Source organism: Mizuhopecten yessoensis, unplaced genomic scaffold, assembly GCF_002113885.1.
Source record: "Mizuhopecten yessoensis strain PY_sf001 unplaced genomic scaffold, ASM211388v2 scaffold5229, whole genome shotgun sequence".
Taxonomy (NCBI): Eukaryota; Metazoa; Mollusca; class Bivalvia; order Pectinida; family Pectinidae; genus Mizuhopecten; species Mizuhopecten yessoensis.
This window is the reverse complement of record NW_018405944.1, coordinates 1,856,890-1,881,416: the sequence shown is the minus strand read 5'-3', so window position 1 is coordinate 1,881,416 and position 24,527 is coordinate 1,856,890. Positions and strand designations below refer to the sequence as shown.

Below are 24,527 nucleotides of genomic sequence, written 5' to 3'. Positions count from 1 at the left end.
GGGGGGTGGGGGGTGGGGGGCGTATGGCCCATTACGCCCTCACCTGGACCCGCCCCTGCAAACAGTGACACAACTACAGCAGGAGGGATCTGCAATTGCGATCAGTGTAAGCCGACCTTGGGGATGGCATTTTTACTGAAAGTCGATCTAAACCCCTAGATAAACATGTAAAACTACTTTGAACACCTTAGTTTAGGTCCAAATATAGCTGTAACATATTCCCAGGTCCCTGTGGTTTGGACGGGACCTTAAATTCTTTTCTTCACTGCCTTGTGAGATGGCAGTGGAGATTCGTCAAGAGGCTAATAGGCCTATCTTCTACATCTTAAAACTTAATTTTATTTGTATATTTATATCAAACCATTGTGTCAAGTATCTACTGACCGTCCGTCAAGTTCTTTTCACTGCTGTTATTGAAACTTCATCATCAAACATCATTACATTATATACCCGATAACCAATGACCATCCTCTATATCCAGGGGTAACGTTTACTTTCGCTCTCTACGCTCCTGGAATATGTCATAGCAAAATTGAAGGCACGAAGACAGCTGTTTGATTGGTCTCAGGTAAAAAAACCTGACCAATCGCTAGGCTGATACCTGTCCTTTGAAGATTACAAAGGAGAGATGCCCAACTTCAAAGCCCGTTAGGTGATCACGAGATTCTTTTGATGTACATCAATTGATCGAACTAGTCTAGATCTTCTTGTCTCATCAGCAAGGTGACGCACACTGAGCCTTCAATTTTGCTAAGACACATTCCAGGGGTGTAGAGAGCAAAGGTGAGCGTAACCCCTGGATATTGAGGATGCCCAATGATATGTTCATGCTTGAAGTTTCAGGGAAGGCCAGCCTGGTTGACAGCATTCATCAAATTCTAATCTAACTCACATTTTACCTAAGTGCCTATATGTACTGTTCACAAGTTGAAACACTTCCATTGGTTCTCCATTGGATTGTCAGTGAATCTATTGATAACGTCAATTTTGCACTTATCTCTCATTTCAAAATCATTGATATCAAAAGTTTGAATTCTCACCTGTACCAGAGACATATCAAGCCATATAGTATTTTTATTTTCATCAACTACTGTCTTTGATCTTACCTCAATAAAGTCCAATGTTAAGATTACCATCAACGGTTGTCTGGCCTTTACAACAATGTATTGTCCTCTCTTCACGTTAAGTTTTCACAACCTGCAGGCACATTTACATTAGTCTTGCTTAGAGCCGATAACTCCCTTGCCCTTTTCATTATTCCTTGCACTTTATTAAATCTTTGTCCAGCTTCCTCGTAAGAAATATCTGGTTCTACCTCGGATCCTCATCGCCATGGATCACTGTGCATTCTCCTTTGATACCCTCCCACTTCCTCATTAAAACCGGATGAATTCTAGTGTATTTTTTTTATTTGGAAGGTAAACCTGAATTTCTGTGCAAAGAAAAGAGGGAATTCTTGAAGGAAGACTGTAGCATAAGCTAGATGAAGGGGCATCAAGTTTGATCACTTTTTGACCCACTATCAAGGTCACATGGGTCTGATGGTATAACACTTTCAAACAATTTCTGAATGACAAAGAGTCGTGAGGTTATGTTACTTGGCATGTAGCATGCTTGGGGGAAGGATTATCATTTTGTTTTCAAATGAACAGGTGTTAAAATGAATTAAGGACATCAAACGACTCCTTTTGAGCATCCAACAAGGTCAAGGGCATGATATTTTGGCCATCGTAAGAGCTGTCAATTTTAATCAAATTCATTACCTTGAACTATTTTCAAGGTCACTGACCTTAAATGTGTCAAAACCTTCCAACAGGTCCAACAGGTCTATGATAATTGCCCTGTGACATACAGAGGTCAAGGGTCATCAGGATGCAGGTAGATCATGAGTACCTTGTACAGGTTATATTGCATGCACAATGTGACGCAGACTGACAGTACCAGAAGTACTGGAAGTACCAGTGGGAGACTAATATCTAACCTTGACCAACTCTGGAAGTCACATGTATACACTTGCTGACAAAAATAAGTAACAGGTGAAAAATACAGGCCCAATAGACCTCTTGTTAGAATAAACATAAAACAAAATTAATTTTCATTGGTTTTATTTTACTTAACAAATGCAATTTATGAATTCAATTTTTTTAAATTGATTTACACATAATCCTATATGTTAACGCAAGGCAATGGTCTTTTAATCCAGCAGCAGACTATGACACTTGTGGACTTTCGGCCACCCACTTCTCCCATTAAACTTTGTAGGTACACCTCTTATGTTTTGCGTTTGTTTGAGATTTAACGTCCTCGTAACAGCCAGGGCCATCAGAGGGTGGCCATGATTTGCGTACCATATTAATACTGTCATCAAGGATGATCATCTTCGTCCAACCACAACTTTTCTCTAAGGTAAAAAATCTGATGTATGTGGAGGTGAAGTTGTAAATTGTCAATTTGTCACAGAATACATCGAGGAACTTTAATATAAATTGAATACGTAAATACTTCTCTATTTAGAACTTCTTACAAGAATCTGCAGTAGTAAAATAAATATCATTTCCTCATACAGATGTGTTTAGATTGTTGATGTTGTGTGATTTGTTTTACTTATTTTTGCCAAATCATAATAAATTTATTTTTTCTCTGGGACAATTGTGCAAGCACAACTAAATGAGGAAAATTATGGAAATCGATTACAGGGTATTTCTATCATTTTCACAAAAAAAATAAACAAGAGGCCCAGGGGCCTTAATAGCTCACCTGGTATTTTATTTTTCAATTTAAAACCTGCTGAGTACCATTCAGGTTTATCAAAGGAGTACAAGTAACAAAGTTGCATCTTCCATTTATAAATATTCAATTCCCTTTGCCCAAAGATTCTCTAAAACAAGTTTGGTTAGGTTAAAATCCCTTCAACGGTACAGAAGGAGAAGGATCTTTAATGTTTTCCTCTATTTCCCCTAATGGGCCCCACTAATCTGCCCCAAAGAAGGGGAATCCACACACCTCAGTTTAAACAAAATTGATTCTTTTCTCCCTAAGCATGCTTCAGACTGCATTTGGTTTAAATCCCTTCACTTGTATAGTAGGAGAAAAAAAATCCTCTATTTCCCCTATTGGGCCCCGCTCCTATGCCGCCAGAAGGCCCACACCCTCCGTTTATACAAACTTGAGTCTCCTTTGTCCAAAGATGCTCTAGGACAAATTTGGTCAAAATCCTTCAATTGGTTGAGGAGAAGATTTTTAAAGATTTACCTATTTTCCCCTATTTGGCCCCGTCCCTCTGCCCCCAGGGGGACCATACCCTCCGTTCATACAAAACTGAGAACCCTTTGGCCAATGATGCTCCAGACCAAATTTGGTCAAAATCCCTTCATCGGTACAAAAGGAGAAGGATATTTGATGTTTTCCTCTATTTCCCCTAATGGGCCCCACCCATCTGCCCTTAGAAGGAGGCCCACACACCTCAGTTTATACAAAATTGATTCTTTTGTCCCTAATCATGCTTCAGACTGCATTTGGTTAAAATCCCTTCACTTGTATAGCAGGAGAAAAAAAATCCTCTATTTCCCCTATTGGGCCCCGCCCCTCCGCCCCCAGAGGGGCCACACCCTCCGTTTATACAAACTTGAGTCTTCTTTGTCCAAAGATGCTCTAGGACAAATTTGGTCAAAATCCTTCAATTGGTTGAGAAGAAGAACATTTTTAAAGATTTACCTTTTTTCCCCTTATTTAGCCCCGCCCCTCTGCCCCGAGGGGGGGCTATACCGTCCGTTTATACAAAACTGAGAACCCTTTGGCCAATGATGCTCCTGACCAAGCTTCAGACTGCATTTGGTTTAAATCCCTTCACTTGTATAGTAGGAGAGAAAAAATCCTCTACTTCCCCTATTTGGCCCCGCCCCTCTGCCCCCAAAGAGGCCACACCCTCCGTTTATACAAACTTGAGTCTCCTTTGTCCAAAGATGCTCTAGGACAAATTTGGTCAAAATTCTTCTATTGGTTGAGAAGAAGAAGATTTTTAAAGATTTACCTATTTTCCCCCTATTTGGCCCCGCCCCTCTGCCCCCAGGGGGGTTATACCCTCCGTTTATACAAAACTGAGAACCCTTTGGCCAATGATGCTCCTGACCAAATTTGGTCAAAATCCTCTGAGCCATTCAGGACAAGTAGCATTTTAAAGGAAAAAGTTGACGGACGCCGGACGCCGGACGCCGGACGCTGCACCATGGGATAAGCTCACATGGCCCTTCGGGCCAGGTGAGCTAAAAATTAGCGACAACCTGTACTCATTACCGTTGCAGTGTACAAAACATATTTAGGAATAATGGAAATAATATCATGTCAACCAAAAGAATCCATTTCTTCATGTTTTGTGACAATAATGACAATAATGAACACAATGGGTTATTATTCCTCTTGTCGCACCATTGAGTCTTGCATATTGGCTGGTTAGGTCTTATCCAGTAGGTCTGTAGACATCACACATACTGTATCTCATACTGGAGTCTGACATGCCTGATCCAGTATGGAGGTGATCCTGAAGACGGAACACTTATTGAATCTCACTGACTTTTCAGCCACCTCTACTGCAGAACAGTTGGAGAACTTGAATCCCAAACCAGTTGTTCACCCCTCCCCTCCCTTATCATTCAGGTCTGAAGAAGGTTAACGTGTGCACAGAAACAGCCAATCGGTAGCACAAATTCTTCAAACCTTATTATTTTCTTTTTCAGTGAGTTCAGTCGTTATTTTCAGCTCACTCATGTCCGTTTCGCCAACAGAGACGGTTTGATTTGATCAGTTGTCAGACCTCTTACACTGTACAGTCTCTCAGCTCGCTGCTTTAGTGTCCCACCACATTTCATCCCTCTGGCCATCAGCTCCTTTTTCAATTTCTCAAGGCTGAAAGCTTCCAGCTCCTCAACAGATGAAATACTGTCAAGATCCAGTGGTTCATCCTGAAAAAGAGAAAACATACTGAAATTATCACAATGAGTACATTTTATTCAGAAAGGCCACTCGGCAGATGTCAGTTACGGTAAACCTTCGGTCAGTTCGAATAGGCGAATAGTTCGAACACACTTTTTGAACAATGAAAATAATAATTTTCTGTCTAGTGATAGTTCGAACCCTGCTTACAATGTTTCCAATGGTTTGAACACACAACTTGAGTACCTGAAATTACGTAATTATTGATAGAGGTTGGCTATCGGCGAAGCAATAATAGCTCGCAAAACTCACTTAAACTGATATATTTTCGCATCGACAGCGTTTAGCTACTGGTAGTTCTCATCATACATGTGTGACCGTTGTCATCAATGTCTGACAATTTGAACATGAATAAGCCACATGTCACCGATGATTTGAGTTTCTTTCTAACATCCTTAGGCATCGACTATGTATAATATCCTAACAGTACACGGAGCGCGGAATGTGACCGTCACATCGCTGACAGACGTGTGTATTATCATGATATTACTGTGATTACAATTTGATTATAATAAACAAGTAAACATGTGTAACAAGGGGCATAACTCTTGATATTTCCCATTGCTAACAAGGAAAAAACAGACAAATGAATTGTTCGCCTAGTGACAGGATAATTATTGATATAAAAACCTCAGAAAATTGTGTGTGGGACGGTAATATAGTATTAAAATGTTGGCTGACATCAACATACAAATTGTTGAGTTTTCCACTGCAGACCAAACACTAGAGATTCCACTGTGTGATTGTACATACATTGATCTCACCTTAATTTCATTTTTTATATAACTGCAGTGTGATTGGATAAAATGTCTTGGAACAGTCTTCTGCTCACCAGGTAGATCATGAGTTAGTTAGAGAGACAGTATATCAATCTGAGGTTCAGGGTTCGAATCCTTGTCTTGCCAGGCCAAAATTGTTGTTGATTACAAATGGTTTATTGATCTTTATTATTGATTCATATAATTTTCCAAAGCATAGAGGTCCTTAAATATAAAACATGATTACAGTGATTTACAGTGATGGGATTGGACTCAGGATAACGGACCTGGGCCGGTATTCATAGAGTTGTCCTCATGCTCAAGCATGGATTCTTTGCTTAAACAGGCTTTTTGTTACCCATTTAAACCATGTCAAATGATTGAAAAGTCAATTTTAAACATTGAATACAGTATTCCACTTTAAGACCCATCAAATGATTTCCAAATCATTGACAAAATGAGATTTTTGTATCATTTATAACCGGAACAAGAAATTAGACTTGAGCGTAAAATACATGCTAGAGCATTAGAACGGTTTCATGAATATGGGCTAAGGATACAACTCCTTTCTCTAAAGTTTATCTTATTAATTGGTTTTAAAAAGACTGGAACAACACAACTGTTGACTCCGACAATGCTCAAAAACATTTCATGATTCTCACCTGTTCGGGTTCCTTTTCCTGTTGCACTGTCTCGGCTTGTTTTGGCGGTATTGCTTGTAAAGCTGTCAAGAGGCCGTTCTTGCTACCACTGGAATCATTGTTATTTGTAGTCTCAGTCATATCAATGTTTGTTTCCTCTGTATTCTTGCTACTAGTTGAATCATTGTCTTTTGTGGTCTCAGTCATATCAATGTTTGTTTCCTCTGTATTCTTGCTACCAGTTGAATTATTGTCTTTTGTGGTCTCAGTCATATCAATGTTTGTTTCCTCTGGATTCTTGCTTGTACCATTCCCAGTACTAGCATGATCACTTTCACACAAGTTCTTATTGTCATCACATTTTGTAACACCTTTGTCCTTACACTGTGTATCACTGTTGTCAGAACCAGAGCCTGGGGACACTGTCTCCGGCACTATACATGTGACATCATCATTATTGTCACTATCACTCAGATCTTCCATGTCAATACCAAGCCTGAAATAAGTAGATAAGGTTGACCTTTTTGCTGGTTCAATCTCTTTCATGGTTTGTAAAGACATTTGGTAGAAATATTCAAAGCTTTTTCAAGCGATTTACTTCATGGTTAGAAATATAAGTTCTCAAATACTAAATTGTGTAAACCTTGAGGATTTATAACATTTTGTAACGTGCTTGACAAAACATTAGCAAAAATGTTTGAATTTGTAATCTCGAAAAGTTCCTTTTACAAAAGATGTGTCATGGATTCTCAAAATGTGGCCGATTCCCATAGGGAATGCACAAGTCCGGATCCTGGACCCAAATATCTGTGTCCTCAATTTGCAAAATAATTGCCTATCTTTGTATCATTATAAACTTACCATTCTGTGGTCTTTTTAACTTTGGCTGATTTGTGTGAGTGTGAGTCTGTTGTCCTTTTCCGACACCCAGATGAACTGGATGAGCTTGGGGCTGCTCCGAGACTGTGTGATGCACTGGAGGAGGTGTGTGTCTTTTGTAATCCTAACAGAAATTTAGACATCACAGAATTTTGACTTACTATAAAGAAATTTTGCAGCATATAAAATACTGATGGAATAGGGTATAGTGATACAAAATTCATTTCAGTGAACAAACATGAGAATAAAACTGCTAAATGCCATATACTAAAATCATATCATTATTTGCTGGGAAGCAAAAGAAGTCAATACAAATATAAGTTACTTACAAAAAGAAACAAGAGATCTCAGAGGGAACTTGGCACCCTCCATTGTAAGATCTTCATTAGTTCGATGTACCTGGTAAGTTTGCTTATTTCATATAAATCTTCTTTCCTCTTATCTGTTGCATTGATAGTCTTGTCAACAATAAATGCATCATGTGGTAAATTTTGATTTAATTCCATACCACTGGGTTTGAAAGTGTCTTTTCAAAGTGATGTCATTGTTTACTTAATGCGAAAAAGCAATAATAAACTTGAACTGTCAAAATCCAAGATGGCAGTCTGGTGGCCGTTCTTTATTCTGATCAGTCCCAAAATGAAACATGTATAACTGTAGACCAGCCATGGTGAACCTACATATAAGAAAGATCTGTCGAGTACTTCTTCAGAAATAACAACAACAAACTTGAAGGGTAAAAATCCAAGTTGATTAACTAGTACCTGTAACTGTCTTGTTTTTTCTAACTTGTCTCAAAATGGATCATACAATTATTGTAGCAGTGTCATTAAACAATGACATGTATAGATATACCGGTAATGTATATATATATAATGTTAAAATTTTACATATATGTGCAAAGTCTGTATTCGCAAGTGTCTGTGATACATACATTGTACATGTGTAATATTGATTGTAAACCTGTTTGACTGGGTTCAAAAGTTAGCTATTTTTATAAGTTTAGCTAGTGGTCAGTGAGTGGTCAACATGTGGCTGTGCAGTGCATTGCGCACGAGTGTTGATTTCAACTGAGCTTGATAATCGTAGACCACGCTTATCTGTCCACAAGTAGTGTCCACAATATAAATACTTTTATTGTGCGGTCGTCGGACAATGGAAAGAACCTCTTCCCTATGAAGAGGGCCGTGCGGACCAGTGAATAAACAGTTAAACATTTGGATGTGTTTGGTAAGTACTCTTTGACATGATGAACCCCAGGTAGCACACAGCTACTACATTATGAGTCAGGGAGAACCTACATATGAAATTGAGAAAGATCTGTCAAGTATTGAGAAATGGTGATAACAAACATGAACTCTTAAAATCTAACACAACTGCTTGACAGCCATCTTGTTTTTTCCGAGCAGTCTTAATATGAAGCATGCACAACTATGGATCAAAGCTAGGGATATGTTGAGCACTTTTTCAGAAACAGATGGACAACAGACCATGGACGAAGGGCGATTTGATTAGTTCACTATTTGAAAGTGAAAGGGCTAAAAAAATAAAGAAAGGGCGATTTGATCAGTCCACCTTTTGAAAGTGAAAGGGCTAAACAAATATTGTTCTTTTTACCTTTTTGAAGAGCATCTTCCAAATTTTCAGCAACTCTATTTTTCTGTTGGTCATACTGAGGGTCATCAAATTTGTGATTGGGTAAGGCTCGCCTCTTAGCCAGTCTTTCCTGTCTCTTTTCTTCTTCTTCTTTTTCCTTTTCAGCTTTCTTTCCAAGCCAATCTTTCAATCTTTGTTAAAAAAATATCATAAAAATGTGTACAGGCTTTGTTTAGATACGATAGGTGTAAGGGCAGATAGCATACATCAACCATTGTATATCTAAATGCCTGCTTCCTTATATCGGATAATTCAAAGAAAACAAACAACAAAATACACATTTTACGTAGTTTCTTCTTGGTTTTTAATATCATTTTACATCAATGACAAAAAACATAAGAAATATAAAAAAAAAATCGGAGCATGAACATGTTTTTTTTTCCAGATTTTTTTGGTGCGCAAAATATTCGAGTAGAAGCTTTTTTTTCAGATTTTCAGCCTCAAAAAGTACCTGCTCAAATTACATAGGTTTCTACTGTATGTGATAGCCAAAGTCAGTGCTAGAGTTATTTTCAAGTTTCAAATGTATCCTCACTTGCTATTCTTCAAATACTGTGAAATCATAAACTTTCGTGGGGGTTTTAATTACATTGATTTCCTTAGTAATATTCATCCACAAAATACATATAGGTCCACAAAGTGCTAACATGTTTGATATAAAACAATTCTTCGTTTGATTGGATACCCGTAATCCACAAATTCATGTAACAAAGAAATGTTGTTTCGGAAGACTGCAAAAATTTGGCCAAGAAAAACACCTGGACCCGTATTCACGAAACCGTTCTCATGCCCAAGCATTTATTCTGTACTCAAGCCAGCTTTCTTGTAACTCACCTAAATCATGTCAACGATCAAAACGTCAATTATAAATATTGAAAATGGTATTCGGCTTGGAGTCTCTTCAATTTTTCTTCAAAACCTTTGACAAAATAAGATTTTAAAAATTATTTATAACAGGAACAAGAAATTATGCTTGAGCACAAAATCCATGCTTGAGCATGGGAACGGTTTCATGAATATGGGCCCTGATTTCACAGCACTTTTAATGGTCTATTGTCTCTTTTTTTGGAGTCTCCCCTTCATGTTAACATGATGAAAAATGTGCAGATGTATTACCAGGTAATGTATATGTGTAGTTCAACTTTTGTGAGGGAATTTTGTTACTTACTGTTTCTCGTTATTAACATCCCTCAAACGCCGTCCACTCAAGTCACGACAGGCTTCGTGGTTGGTTGTTTTCTCAATCTGGGCTCCTATGGCTCGCAACATGGACCCAAACCCTATGCAAGATAAATTCTATCATATACATCCATCATTGTACCTGTAAACAATACTTATGAACTCACTTATAATAAACATACTACAAAAATCCTAAGAATCCCAAGCGGTTTGCCTTTCATTTTCAGAGATCGATTTTCGGAACTTGAACATCGTTTTGGGGATTTTCAGCCTCAAAATGTACCTGCGCAAATTACATAGGTACGCAAATTACATGGGTTTTTACGGTAATATAAATCTTGAAAATACACAATATTATGCAAAATCTTTATTGAGAGAAACTTTTGTAAAATCTCCTTTCAATTAGTCTGGATCAACATAAAGCAAAATACATAATATACATTTTAAGGCGGAGTAGTGAAAAAAACTTCGTTCTTGGGCAAGTCCAACAACAAAAGCACGACTCCAGGACTGAAATATTTATTAAGAAATCACTGGATCTTCTGAGACTGGTAATCTTTTACCAAAAAACCCCCACATTTTTCTAAGGCTACATGAATGATGATCTGATCATTAACCAGATGATAATTCCTTACTACTTTTGTCAAGATGCAAAGTTTATAAAATATACTGCAGAGGTATATTAACAGAAACTAATACATGTTATGCTAGATTGATTTCTTCTGAAATACAACTCAAACACTCAGACACTTATAAAGTAACGTAGTAAGTAGCGGGTCTTAATAATTCTCTGTGGAGTTGTGATCAAGATTTTTTTTTATTGTATTCAAGATTTTTTTTTATTGTATATGTTTCTAGTGTAACAGGAAAGAGAATAGCGTGCTTCCACCGGGGATCGAACCCTCAATTTCCAGGTTCCTATAGTCGGGCGCTCTACAACTGAGCTAAAGGGAAATTCCCTCTAGCTCGAAGCTAGAAGGTGACTGTAATCCTATGTACAATTAAAATCTGCCACACTAGTATAAATAATGTGATATTTTGAAATCGAAAGGATATTTAAGTTTCCGTACCTCCTTTTCCTCCGAGTAGCCTCGGAATGACATGGTACACACGACCGGGATGAAGGACATCACCAACATGCACCACTTTTCCATTACTTGTTAGGTATATTTCTTCTTCTGGAAAAGTCTGAAAGTAAAATATAAAGTTTTAAATATGTACTATAAAATACTGCTCAAAACATCTACTTCAATACTTGGTGTCAATTCAATCTGAAAATATGTAGCCTATATATGTAGCCATGATTGCAAACACAATAATTTCTACTGTGTGCAATCAAGTGTGAAGAATCCCCCCTTGTGGGCTAATAACCTTCACCACAAATTACAACATTTGTACTCTAAGTACCATCGTAACAAAACTCCTCTGAGCTATTGTTGTTGTTTTATACAATTAGTTTACACTATGATAAATAGAGATCTGAAATAGGTCTTTTGCGCCATGAAATATTTTCACATAATGTTCTTTCTTTCTAAAAGAAAACAACACAGCCACATTTAAATCAAATTAATTAAAAGGTTATCACTATTTTGATTTAAAAAGACATCAAATGAAAGTATTGTTTTTAAAAGAAATCGAAAAATACCTCAAACCATTATGGTTCTTGTAGTAAACACCTGACTACAATAGTATCATTATTAAAACCAAGTTTTATCAAAACTGAAATCTTACAGCTATTAATCATAGGTAGATCACAGAGGTTGTTAATGTCTGAAATACATATATGCTATACTAATCTGGTCCGTTTTCGTTTATCGCTGTCCAAACGGTTGAACCGGTTCTTCTTCTTTATAGTTTCACCAGACCTTCTTGGCATAGAAGATTACCTGGAGTGCATGGGGGGGACGCAAAATTAGTTAAAAAGATTTTTTGTTATTTTTTTTGTTGTTATTTTGGATTAAACATTAAACTATATACATAAGTAGTATTTAGTGCAGGAGAGGTGCGAGTACAGCTGGAGTCAGCTGATCTCTGAAGGTGTCTACAGTAGCACTGTCTACAATGGCTGCAGGGAGGGCATTCCATTGGACTATGGTGCGCGGAAAGAAGGACCATTTAAGGGTGTCGTTTGTTGCGGATATATGTCTGAAGTTTTGATAATTTGATTTTCTGGTTCTACTGTCAATAGGAATTCAAGTCATGTTTTTAGACGAGGTGCAGCTAGGAGTTGCCAAAGGAGATTTTCTAACATTCCTGACACACTGCTTGTATTATGGAAGTTATTTCATACATATCTAGCTGCACGTCGTTAAATTTCAATTTTGTTTGTATTTTGCTGTGTATGGGGGTCCCATACGCAAGTACCATACTCAAGTTTGGGTCGCACAAGTGACTGGTAAGCTTTGGCCTTGATATTGGTGTTTGAAATCTTAAGATTTCTCTCAAGAAAACCAAGGGCCTTGTTACCATTAGATGTAACGTTGTCACAGTGGGTGTTCCACTCCAGGATCGACTGTAGTGTCACCCACAGGTACTTGGCAGCTGGGACAGATTCCAATACCTGGTCATGAAGGATATAATTATATTTCTTAGGCTTTCTCTTGTGAGTGACTGATAGTGAGGTACATTTACCCGGGTGGAAAGCCATTAGCCAATCTGCTTCCCACCTGGCAGCAGCTTCAAGGTTTAATTGAAGTTTATCGCAGTCTGCAGTAGATGAGACTTCGTGATAGATAATGCTATCGTCAGCGAATAGCTGGAGTTTACTGTAGTGAAGATTTTCCGGAAGGTCGTTTATATAAACAAGGAATAGGACAGGTCCGAGGACCGTGCCCTGAGTTCGACCAGAGTTGTTCGTTTATGAAATAAGGTCGGACCAAGTAATCTGATGCTGATTTCAGGTGAACCTTGACCAAGTCTTGTAAGGCTTACACAAACTTTAGCAGGTCCGCCAGGATTTATACCCATACTTGCCACCCTCCCTATGTAGGATGGAGACTCTCGATTTTGGACCCTTAAATTAAGTGTTTTCAACCAGTGATTTTGCTTAACTGTTCCTATATTCTAAGATCTAATGATTTCATCTGAAAGAACAACTCAAAATATGTCATTTTGAAGGGTTATTATGTCTCTAGGGGGTGTATACAGCCATCTTATTTATGTTTTAATTTTGAGCATGCAGAATCTCCCCTATGGAAATTTAAAAAAAGTTGGCAAGTATGTATACCCAAAAAATGTTACATTTAAACACGGATGTACCGATTGTTCCGCAAAAACCAACAGGCCCATGGGTCACAGCACACATAAGCATATGTGTATTTCAGACATTTGTTACGAACCCCTGTACAAAGCAAAGGTGTTTGAAATTCTGACTGTAAATAGAATTGTAACAGGAAAGATAATAGTGTGCTTCCACCGGGGATCGAACCGTCGATCTCCAGGTTCCTAGTCGGACGCTCTACCACTGAGCTAAAGGGAAATTCCCCCTAGTTTGAAACTAGAAGGCGATCTTAATCCTATGTACAATTGAACCCTGCCACACTACTCCCCCCTTTTTAAATGTGTTAGCCCTCGAACACCACAACCCAGGTTCTAACTCCCTGTCACTACAGAGTCTGAATTATTCGGACGTTTTTAACAAATGAGATATTTCATTGGTATATATTTTTTGAGGTAAAATTGTAATGATTCTCCAAAATCAAAAAAATATTTTTAAACAATAAACATTTTGGAGAGTTTTCCATTGAGGCCCTTAGGGATTGTATGCCTTGATAAATAAATCTTTGTTTTATCAATGGTAATAACACATTTTGCTGAGAAATACATGGATTTAACAAAACATCACTAAGACCTAGATTATTCAATTCATCTCTTACTGCTTTAGCCCAGTTGAAATCATTTTTACTACAACATTTTAATAAAAAATCTATAAGAAGTGGATATGATACAATTTTAAGATATTAAGATCTTAAACCAATATTTCATCATTCTAATTTTTCTCATACAAACTAGAGGTAATCGTCCCAACTCAAGATATACCATGTTGTTATTGGCCGATTTCTTCACTTTAAGTAATTTCTTACAAAAAATCGTAAATGTACATGTTCAATCTCTGGAGCTTTGTGCATACACCAAATTTCACTTCCATAAAAAGGGATACTACTAACATATGCATCGAAAAGGTGTAGCATAGTTTTACATTTAAGTTTAATGATGAACCCTATGAAAATAATGCAAACATAGCTTTTAGTCCTTGGATAGGTAATTGTTTTTGGATAGAAGTGAATTTATTATTGTAATTTAGAATAACACCTAGGTAAGGAAATTGATCCACACATTCGACTTTACTTGTCAGACGCCACTTATAGCCACCACGGCCCCTTGTGAATTGTTAGGAGAATCTTTTGTTTATTATTATGAAGTACAAGAACAGCCAAATAAACTTTTTTTAAAAGAATGTACATTTAACTGCTAATTCGGCCAACCGGGCACAAAATAATAAAAAAAGAAATATACATTTGAGAATTTTCGATGTGCATGTAACTGCTTTTTGCTTACAAGTATATGGCAGCTAGGCGCCCGATGGTCATATCAATATAAAACGGTAAATGGTCATTTTAACGTGTACACGATTAATGTCTCACACATTTGTAATTCATACTAAAAAATGTACTTCAGACCGACGTGACTAAATATTGGCGGATATATTATTACGCGTATTTTAAATATATCTATATGACCTCTAAAGTGTGACACTGAAACATATTTGAACTTTACCTTGAACTGTAAATTTTCATTCAATTTTATTCACTTCAATTCAAAGTTTTATTTAAAAGTCGGTACATTTAAAAACAATGCAGTATTGCATTGTAGCTCTATTTGAAGCTATTAAATCACTTACAACCCCCATTCTAAGAATAGAAGCAATTACGTGTCACAACCGGGAATAGAAATAATGGTCAACACCCTAATGAAGTAAGCTATTGTTTATTTCAGAGTGTATGATGTTTATTTCGAATGTGACACGAGGGTATGAGAGGGTTAAATGTATCGTGAAATATTATTAAACCAAATCATGGACTTAAATTTCGCTCAATTTATTATTTACGGAACTACAGTAGTTTAAGCTATACATCATGCATATATCTCAACTGAAGTATATGATTGTATGATATTTATCGAACTTATTTTTGATATTTGATGCTGATATACTTTTCTAATCCGTTGATTTAATTTTCAACACAGATCATCGATTGTTCTTTATGGTAAATGGTAATTGTACTGACCACAAAGAATGGTAGAAGTGACCGTTACTTACAATAACCTGATTGTACACTGGCCATTGTTTCCTATACATATATATTTGACGTTTTATATTCATAGATTAACAGTAAATGATATACCCACTCCCCCTCCCCCTCCCCCTGTTGTTTCTGACAATTTAATCACTATAATTTTATGCCCACTACTGCTTCTAGTCCGAATTATTCTGATGTTTATCAACCTTTTTTCATATCGGTCTGTCATCGATTAACGTCAGAACTCCAGCTCTCTATAATATGCGGGAAATATGCGCCCCGCGCCCCGAGCGCTCTTCAAACTGATAATTTAGAAACAAATCGTCACTTTCACACACATGTCGCACATGGATTGAAAGATCTATTCTTTATGCACAAGATGAACATACATAAAATGCCTCAAACAACTAAAACAATCACTAAAAACATTTTTTTTCAAACTCACTCTGTTTTACTCTAGTGTTTTGATAGCCCCGCCTTCCAATGCCACGTGACTAAAATCTTGCCGGCCTACGTCATAACGTTGGGAAATACCTTCGGTAACGCGAGATCTCGTCCAGTCATGCGACATTTCTCATGGCCTAATTTCCATAAAAAACATGGGTTGGTATAGAAAACGTTGGAAAATGCTTTTCGTTATGATCTATGAAACATGTTATTGATACCACCTTGCGCCTGAAGAATAGATCTTTCGATCCATGTGCGACATGTGTGTGAAAGTGACGATTTGTTTCTAAAATATCAGTTTGAAGTGCGCTCCGGGCGCAGGTCGCATATTTCCCGCATATTATAGAGGGGCGGAGTTCTGACGTTAATCGACGACAGACTGATATGAAAAAAGTCGATAAAACGTCAGAATAATTCGGACTAGGACACCATTTGTAACAGGAAAGAGAATAGTGTGCTTCCACAGGGGATCGAACCCTCGATCTCCAGGTTCCTAGTCGGACGCTCTATCACTGAGCTAAAGGGAATTTCCCCCTAGTTCGAAGCTAGAAGGCGACCTTAATCCTATGTACAATTGAACCCTGCCACAGAATTTCAAACACCTTTGTCCTGTGGGTGGATATATAGTCAATAGAACTTTAGATACATACTATATTATTAATATAGTATATATTATCCAATATGGGGAGTGTGTACTCAACCTGTTTATTGTACATTTTTCTCACAGCATATAGAAATGCTCTAACATACATTGATTTCACAAATATTCTCATTTGTAACGAACATTTGTCACCTGTGATCAAGCCGCAGCCCTGTAAAAAACTCATCAATAATTCGTAAAGTTACACGTTCCATACCCTTTCAGAAGAATATGACGATGGAAATAAATCACGAAACGTGATATCTTCGGCATATTCATGAAAATGAGGACAGCAGTTTCCAAGAGAGTGATCTACGATACAAATATTGTCGTTCATTTTCGTTCATCAGTCGTTTTCGAAAACAGGAAACAACACATTGTTTGTAATAAAGAAGTAGGACTCAATGTCGATGATCCGGATTTTAAAACATTTATTAGAATGTTGCACGTTTACTGAAATATTTAATTCATAATACTCATATTTTAGCTGTAATATTCCGTATCGATTAAATTAATATAACATTGGCATGGGTATTGATCTTGACACTTTAAAAAATCTGCTAACAGTTACATATCCTTTGGGGACAATCTCAAAACATATCGGAGAAAAGTAATATCGCAATTTCATTATTTTAATTGCGATTTTAACCTTTTAAAGGCAAATTCATATCAGCATTTTTTTTTATTTTTTTTTAATTCTTTTATTTGAAAATATATTTAATCCGGAAATATGAAATATGATTTTACTTTAATTTTCCGATACCTTTTCCTCCCAGGATGCAGCGCGTTTGGTAGTTTTGTTCCGGGAAAATATGAATAGAAGGAAGGATGACTTTCTCATCAGAGTTTGGTTCGTAGGTTGCCCAGGCTCCTATAGTTGATAAAGTATATAGCCAGCGAAATTGAACTAAAACATGTTTTCACGAATAGTGTGTCATCTTTTCATCATCCTTACAGCAGTGAATGTATTAAGCGTTAACTGCTTTCACAACATCCGCTCGACAGGAAAGGACAGAAACACTGGATCTGGAGATGAGAATATCAGGACATTTGTGAAAGACTATAAAACTGTACTTTTGAATATATCAAACAAGTTTACATCATCAGAAAGACAAGACTACGAATATGCTGACAAAATAATCAGATTTAATGCATATGAGATGAATTTCACGCTGGTTCTTCATCATGACAGAAGTGTTCTGTCTCCAAATTTAATTGTGACTATGGGAAGATCAGCTTGGTCAGGCGGTCGACTCTCAGCTATGGGCCTGGCAGCGGTGTTTTCAGGGTCTGTGATGGGAGAAAAGGGTTCGTATGTGTATGGAAAGCTAAACGGAGGAACATTTGATGGTATGGTACAGACTAAAAACGAGATATTGTATTTGGAACCCTTGTCAAAGTATAGCTCTGAAATAGTAAACGGTTCAAATCAAATATGTATCATTTATAAAAAAGCTGATTTAGTCGATCAAAATCCGCCTGATCAATTCAAACTAAAAGAAAATTGTCATACAGTTAACAGTACAGGAATGCAAGCGCCATGGGTTTTAAACAGTGTTCGAAAAAAACGTAGCAGAACAAGGCGAGCAGCGACTTTCTCGCATTCGTGTTCGCTCCATGTTGTAGTAGATCACCTGTTCTTCGTCGGCGTAGGCCAGTCGTCGCGCTCTCAAACTATCGCCGAAATAATGTACTTAGTCGGAAGTGCAGACCACATTTTCAGAAGTACAGACTTTAACGGAGACGGCAAGGGAGATAACGTTGGTTTTACTGTCACAGCTATATCCATATACCCTAACGAAACAGTGGATGATTACAAGACGGCAAACAGCATTGACGTCTATGATTATCTAAACCAGTTTTCTAAGTATAATTTCGACGATTTCTGTCTCGGCATTGCCTTTACTTTTCGCGACTTTAAAGATGGAGTCGTGGGTCTTGCTTGGATTGGAAACTCGGATGTTTATGGTCCTCCAGGAGGAATATGTCAGACGCGGATTAATCTGTCTGGGAAAACGTTCAACTTTAACACAGCTCTTGTAACACTTAATAATTACGGCAGTAGGATTCCGAGCTACCGATCATCACTGACGCTTGCCCATGAGTTCGGACATAGCTTTGGTAGTATTCATGACAGTGCAGCAGACGCGTCTTGTTCACCCGGAAACGATTTAGGAAACTACATAATGTTTCCTTATGCAGCAGATGGTTCCAGTCCAAACAACAATATATTTTCAAGTTGTAGTTTAAGTCAAATTTACCCGGTCATTGTGAACAAGGGATCATGTCTAAATGCAGAAACGGGACCAGTTTGTGGGAATGCCATTGTGGAGGCGGGAGAGGAGTGTGACTGTGGCAGTTCCGGATTGTGTACTTTCTATGGTGATACCTGTTGTGTGCCTTCTGACGTCGTATTTGAAGTTGATAGGCCGTGCAATTTCCGAAGACACCAAGGTAAAGTGTGCTCGTGGAAATTTTCTCCGTGTTGCAGACAGAATTGTACCTACATCCCCGCGTCTGATAGTCACAAATGTGCAGAGGCAAGTCAGTGTAAGCAGGAATCGTTATGCGACGGAACCAGTGGAGAATGTCCAGACGGATTTTTTCTATTGGATGGAATTATCTGTGCTGGCGGAAAGAAAGCGTGCAAGGCCGGTGTCTGTGTTGAAAGCATATGTGAATCGCGAGACATGCACACCTGTCAATGCACAGGTGTGGATGATCATATGTGTATGCTGTGTTGTCGTTCTGGCAATTCAACAAAATGTCAACCTGCGCACAATTTTGGTCTCTTGGGGACTTTCGGTGAGGTCCTTTACCAAGACGCCGGGGCAACGTGTTACAACAATGCTGGAGTTTGTGATAAAAAACACAAATGTATGCTTAATAACCCTGATGACGTCATCAAACGTCTCGGTAAAATGTTTAACGAAGAGAATTTAGAAGATATAAAAACTTGGTTAGCAAATTACTGGTATTACATCGTGATTGCTGTGCTAGGGATTGCAATCTTTATTTTCATATTCATTATCACTAAGAAGAAACTTGACAATACACACGTTGACGCGTATCGAATGGGTAGGCTATTGCGAGTTACTGAACAAGCGAACCTCGAGAAAGAGCGACAAAAAAAACAACTCGAGGAGCTTGATACAAAATATACCGAGAAAATACAGAAGGTAAAGGAAGGCGCTGTTCAGCGTGAGTTTACCGAAGCAGTTTCTCGACTGGTCAACTTATTTCCAACGGCGACAACCGGAACTATTGCCGACTTGTGCCGGAAGTGTACATCGGAGGATGTGGCGGTCAGACTCCTCCTTGTTAAGGGTTATCCAATCAAACGGATGGTTACATATGACCAATGAAATGTCACGTTTGGAGGTGGCCATATGTCAAAAGGTCATGGTGTCAACTCATTTGTCGATAGGAATATATATCATATTTAAAACGGTTCTTCATAGGACTACAAACACAACAACGGCATCTCAAAAGCTTTATCATGGTGGCTTTAAGTGGCATTTTCTTGTCTGGCCGTTGGAACAGCGAGTCAGTGGACACACTTCAAACTAATTAGCTTTTAATTTCAGTACAATAATATGTTTGACATCTTAATCGCATGACAATATTAAAAGTGTTGCCAGTAACCGAAAAAAACTTTGCATTAATTACATATTAAATTTAAATCTACAAGGCACACCGTCGTTGGAGTATGTATTTGTCAGGTATTGATTTTTAGCACACCTTGCCCTTATGGTCAGTGACGCGTTGTCCGTTGTCAGGCTTAAACCTTTCATTTAAAACGTTACTAGTCCACTGTATGGAGTCTATGGGAGTCAGCAAATGTTGGATTGATCTAAAATGAAAGTTCCCTGACTCGACTGAAGATAAAACCCAAACAAATATGACTGACGTCAACTTCATGAATATGAAAACATTTAATGAATTAATAATAAAATGATAATGAAGGGTTTACGAATAAAATCAATATTACTTAAAACTTTGAAACATCGAAATGGCGTGTGTTTATGGAAGACACGGAGACAATGTCTATGAAAGAATACATTCTGCATTGATATCTGTGAAAGCAAAAATAACAACTTTCCAAGGTACCAAGCATTTTTTTCATCCGCTCGAAGTGTGATTTTTTTTAACAGGAATTAAGGTATGGTCTATTTTCGACATCGAGACCGAAAGTTAATCTTAAACCCTAAAGCGTCTAGTATTACAATGAACATAACAGTTTAGGTCTAAACATAGCTAAACTGTAATAAATTATCATGTTCCTGTACTTGTTATCATATATAAGAGTTTCTTTGAATTCCCTAGCGTTTTATCCTCTCGAGAGGTTCATCAGGGGAATATATATATATCTTCTCTGCACTCTACCAAAGAGAATGCTAGCGGTTAGCTGTTTGATATCAATTCCAGACATCAACTGACCAGCCACGATACTGATAGACAGTAGTACATGTGTGTATATATAAGATCTTAAATGAATTTAAATTAAATTAAAAAATTTAAACTTCGAGACGAGTTTCATAAAAGCTTATATGAAATGAAAACAAATTTAAGATACTTTTTATCACATAACTCAGAAAACTTACATGTTGACGGGTTTTAAAGCCAAAATGTAGAGGGCTTAATCAAACTGAGACAGCCATTTTGTTGCGCCATTCACAATTTATGACGTCACGTCATTGTCCATATTATGACGTAACAATCGATTTTTGACTGGCACAGCCAAGGAAAAACGCTCCAGGGTATATTACACTAGTGACATATGTAAAAATATTACTTCGGCGAATTCACTGGATAACAGGCCGATTATGTGATAAATGTCCTTTTAAGATCAACAAAATGAGGAGATAGTTTAGTCAGTTTTTTTCATATTAATAAACCATAGTATTTTGAAACATTAACGGTAAAAGACAGTGATAGAAAACAGACTTTTTAAAGTTGATATATTTGTCGCTTTCTTCTGTTATCGTTCATCAGTAATGACAGTAGGGTGCGGGATAGTACTAAAATTCATACCCGGCCTCCTCTATTTTAAAGGCGCAATGTAGGTTTATATATATATATATATATATATAGGATCTTGCATGAGATTCAATTTCATGATATTTACGAAACGAGTTTAAGAGTTTTTTCAATTTAGCGAGCCTCTGGCGAGCTGAAATGAAAATCTCGTGACGAGTTTCATAAATTTCATATGAAATGAAAACGAATGTAAGATCCTTATTTATCACATAATCGAGATTTAAGGTATAAATCGTGTCACACCAGTGGCGGTCCCAGGGGTGTTGCCCTAGTTGCCCGGGCAACACCCTTTTTCTGTGTCAAAAAATAATCCCGACTTCTAGGTTTTTGAAGATTTTCCTCTTTTTCCTATGGGATTTTCTTCCAATATCAACCATCCTGTGAACTATGATTTTCTATGGCAAGCAGCAGTTTGAATATCTATTTATGCCTAAGGGGGTTGCCCAAACAAGGAGTCCACTACGTATACTCTAAACAATAGGGGATTAATCCTCTTTTGTTTATATATTAATAGGGTCTCCAGTCAGGTCAGTGGTGAAGGCTCAACGGACTGTCTACCTATACTAATGATTAAATCGTATTGTTCTAATGTCACGGTGTGGTGATCACCCTGTCCGTTGAGAGAGGATAAAACCATCTGTTGGAATTAGGTAAATATGTTAATTGTTATTTCAAAGGTAGAGTCCATTTCATGATAGAGAAACCTGTATTTTCACCTGTGGTTTCATGTACACATGATCACCTGGAGTGATTTATTATACCTGTTAGAAAATGTAAATTTCAAAAATTTCAAAGACAATAAAGCATCCACCTTAGCACCACGTTATCAGGTGAATAATAACCAATGTTAGCATAAAAGCCTGGCATGTATATATATATATATATATATCCTTTTTAACAGGTGTTGCCCTTGTACATATGCATGCATACAAATTCAGAATAAAAGACGAGCAGTCAAATCATAATTCATATTTATAACAAAATAAATTAATATTTAATTACCAAAATGCTCGCCTAAACTACATGCACATGAAAGGCATGACACAAACATCAACATTTAAACCAAAAACCTACATTTTTACCATTGCGTCGCACACATGGAATATCAGAGAAAGCGTTTTTCTCCTGCTCACACAACTCCAACAACCCAGGTGGAGTATAAAATGGTCTAGGGTGGATGTTGCGGTATCTGTGATGTAGCATTCAAGTAAGGTGGCACTATAAAAACAGATGCCGTTGGAAGCACGTTCCCACTACAAACAGAACACAATACATCTCTAGCACACATGCAGGCATACACACATAGGGATATATTAGCAAGGTGGCATAGGACTAGTAGTTAGCGCCTGATAAGGCAGCTCCTGCGAATTCCTCAAAATTTTATATCCTAATTGTATTAATTGTATATCTATGTACTGTAAAGCGCTCGGCCATCATAAAATATAAATACTGGAATAATACCGCAAACTCAGAAAACTATTCTATGCCTTATTCGATCTGTTTGACAATGAAAATAATGTCCGATAAATTCTAGCTTTCTACGCTTGTCAGTGCTTGAACAAGTTTAGTATTACATCTTCAGAAAAACAAATTCGCCTCACTCTGCTCGGCAGGGAAATTATAATTGTCACAATCTCAGAAATAATGATTTTTTTTATATATTGTTTGGTGCCAGAAAGTAGTATACATGTACAACCGATATGACAATCATAATTTATTTGGTTTTTTTGAGTCTTTTTCTGAGTTTAAAATTTTGGCTAGCGTAAGATGAGCTAGGTGCGGGGATAATGGCACGCCTTGTGGTACACCCTTTGTATACACCCTTCAAATTTGACGGGAGTATTATGGTATGGCGTTGTCCGTCCGGCGTGAACTTTTGTTTGTCCGGCAATCTCCTCCTACATTTTTCGACCGATCTCTTTGAAACTTGATATACATTATAATCATGAGATGAAGTTGTGTCTCCCCTTAAAAGAATTTTGATTCGACAATTTTTCCAAAAGTTATTGCCCTTTGTTCATTTCAGTATTTGAATTTTTTTTGTCCGGAGATCTCCTCCTAAATTTTTTGATGGATTTCTTTGAAACTAAGTAGGCTAAATAAACATAATATGTTGTTGTGTTTCCTTGAAAATAATTGTGATTCGACTATTTTTGCAAAAGTTATTGTCCTTTGTTCATTTCAGTATTTGATTTTTTGTCCGGAGATTTTCTCCTACATTTTTTATAGCATGTCAGCTAACCACTCTTAGAATGATGCAGATTTTATTTCAATGTAAGAAAGTATATAACACTATATGGTATTTGACGGGCGTATATTGTTCCGCCCCGCGGTACTCTTGTTTTATTCGTGTAGAATGAGGCTACCCAAAATGGAACACTTTTTTAAAGAAAAATATTAATATTTCATATAAAGTTTCTGAAAGACAATTTTTTACTGTAATGAAACAATACATGCCTTTAGCCTTCATCTTTTGTATTTCTTGTGTATCAATAGCACGTGTCTATATTTATAGAGCTCATTAAAGTGCGTCAGGTTCACTTGGAATTTTTAGCTGGTCGAGTACCCAAAATGGAACACTTTATCATATACTATTAGTATTAGTTTATGAAAATGACTGATGTAGCATTTAAATAATTTTCTTCATTGAAAAAGTTTTGACAATTTCTGACAAATTTAAAAAATTTATTTCCTAAAAATATAATTTGATCAAAGAGTTCTCCACGTTTAGAAATATGATCGAATATTTATGTTTTCGCATCATACTTTTTTTCGGGTTTTTTTTCATTTCCTTTTCTTTAATATTTCAATTGAGTTTAGGAGCAATGTTTAAGAGGTAGACAGATGATATTTGTTCAAACTGCACACAACTATCTTAATTTTGATTGAGAATACATACCGTTAATTTGTATTGCGAAATAACAATTGCTGTGTCATTTATATCAAAAGGTGTTCATTTTGTGTACCGTTCCATTTTGGGACCCTCACCCTAGATGTATCT

The 24,527-nt window shown here is 37.1% G+C and overlaps 2 protein-coding genes across 4 annotated transcripts; one reads left to right on the top strand and one right to left on the bottom strand.

The window, feature by feature from the left end:
* Nucleotides 1-4,199: 4,199 nt before the first annotated feature.
* On the bottom strand, nucleotides 4,200-16,859 carry LOC110450453 (protein SDE2 homolog). 3 transcript variants are annotated; one of them, XM_021497990.1, is made up of 8 exons: nucleotides 16,704-16,859; nucleotides 11,173-11,290; nucleotides 10,092-10,203; nucleotides 8,885-9,054; nucleotides 7,250-7,391; nucleotides 6,677-6,884; nucleotides 6,410-6,610; nucleotides 4,200-4,958 (listed from the first exon to the last, which is right to left on the bottom strand). In XM_021497990.1, the coding sequence occupies exons 1-8, from the start codon at nucleotides 16,821-16,823 to the stop codon at nucleotides 4,761-4,763; spliced, it is 1,269 nt and encodes a 422-aa protein (XP_021353665.1). In that variant the 5' UTR covers nucleotides 16,824-16,859; the 3' UTR covers nucleotides 4,200-4,760. The 3 variants fall into 3 exon arrangements, with proteins under 3 accessions (XP_021353665.1, XP_021353666.1, XP_021353664.1); XM_021497991.1 differs by having other exon boundaries at nucleotides 6,410-6,544; XM_021497989.1 differs by having other exon boundaries at nucleotides 6,410-6,884.
* Nucleotides 16,860-17,297: 438 nt separating this feature from the next.
* On the top strand, nucleotides 17,298-20,174 carry LOC110450489 (disintegrin and metalloproteinase domain-containing protein 10-like). The gene has a single exon (XM_021498042.1). The coding sequence runs from the start codon at nucleotides 17,401-17,403 to the stop codon at nucleotides 19,849-19,851; it is 2,451 nt and encodes an 816-aa protein (XP_021353717.1). The 5' UTR covers nucleotides 17,298-17,400; the 3' UTR covers nucleotides 19,852-20,174.
* Nucleotides 20,175-24,527: the final 4,353 nt, after the last annotated feature.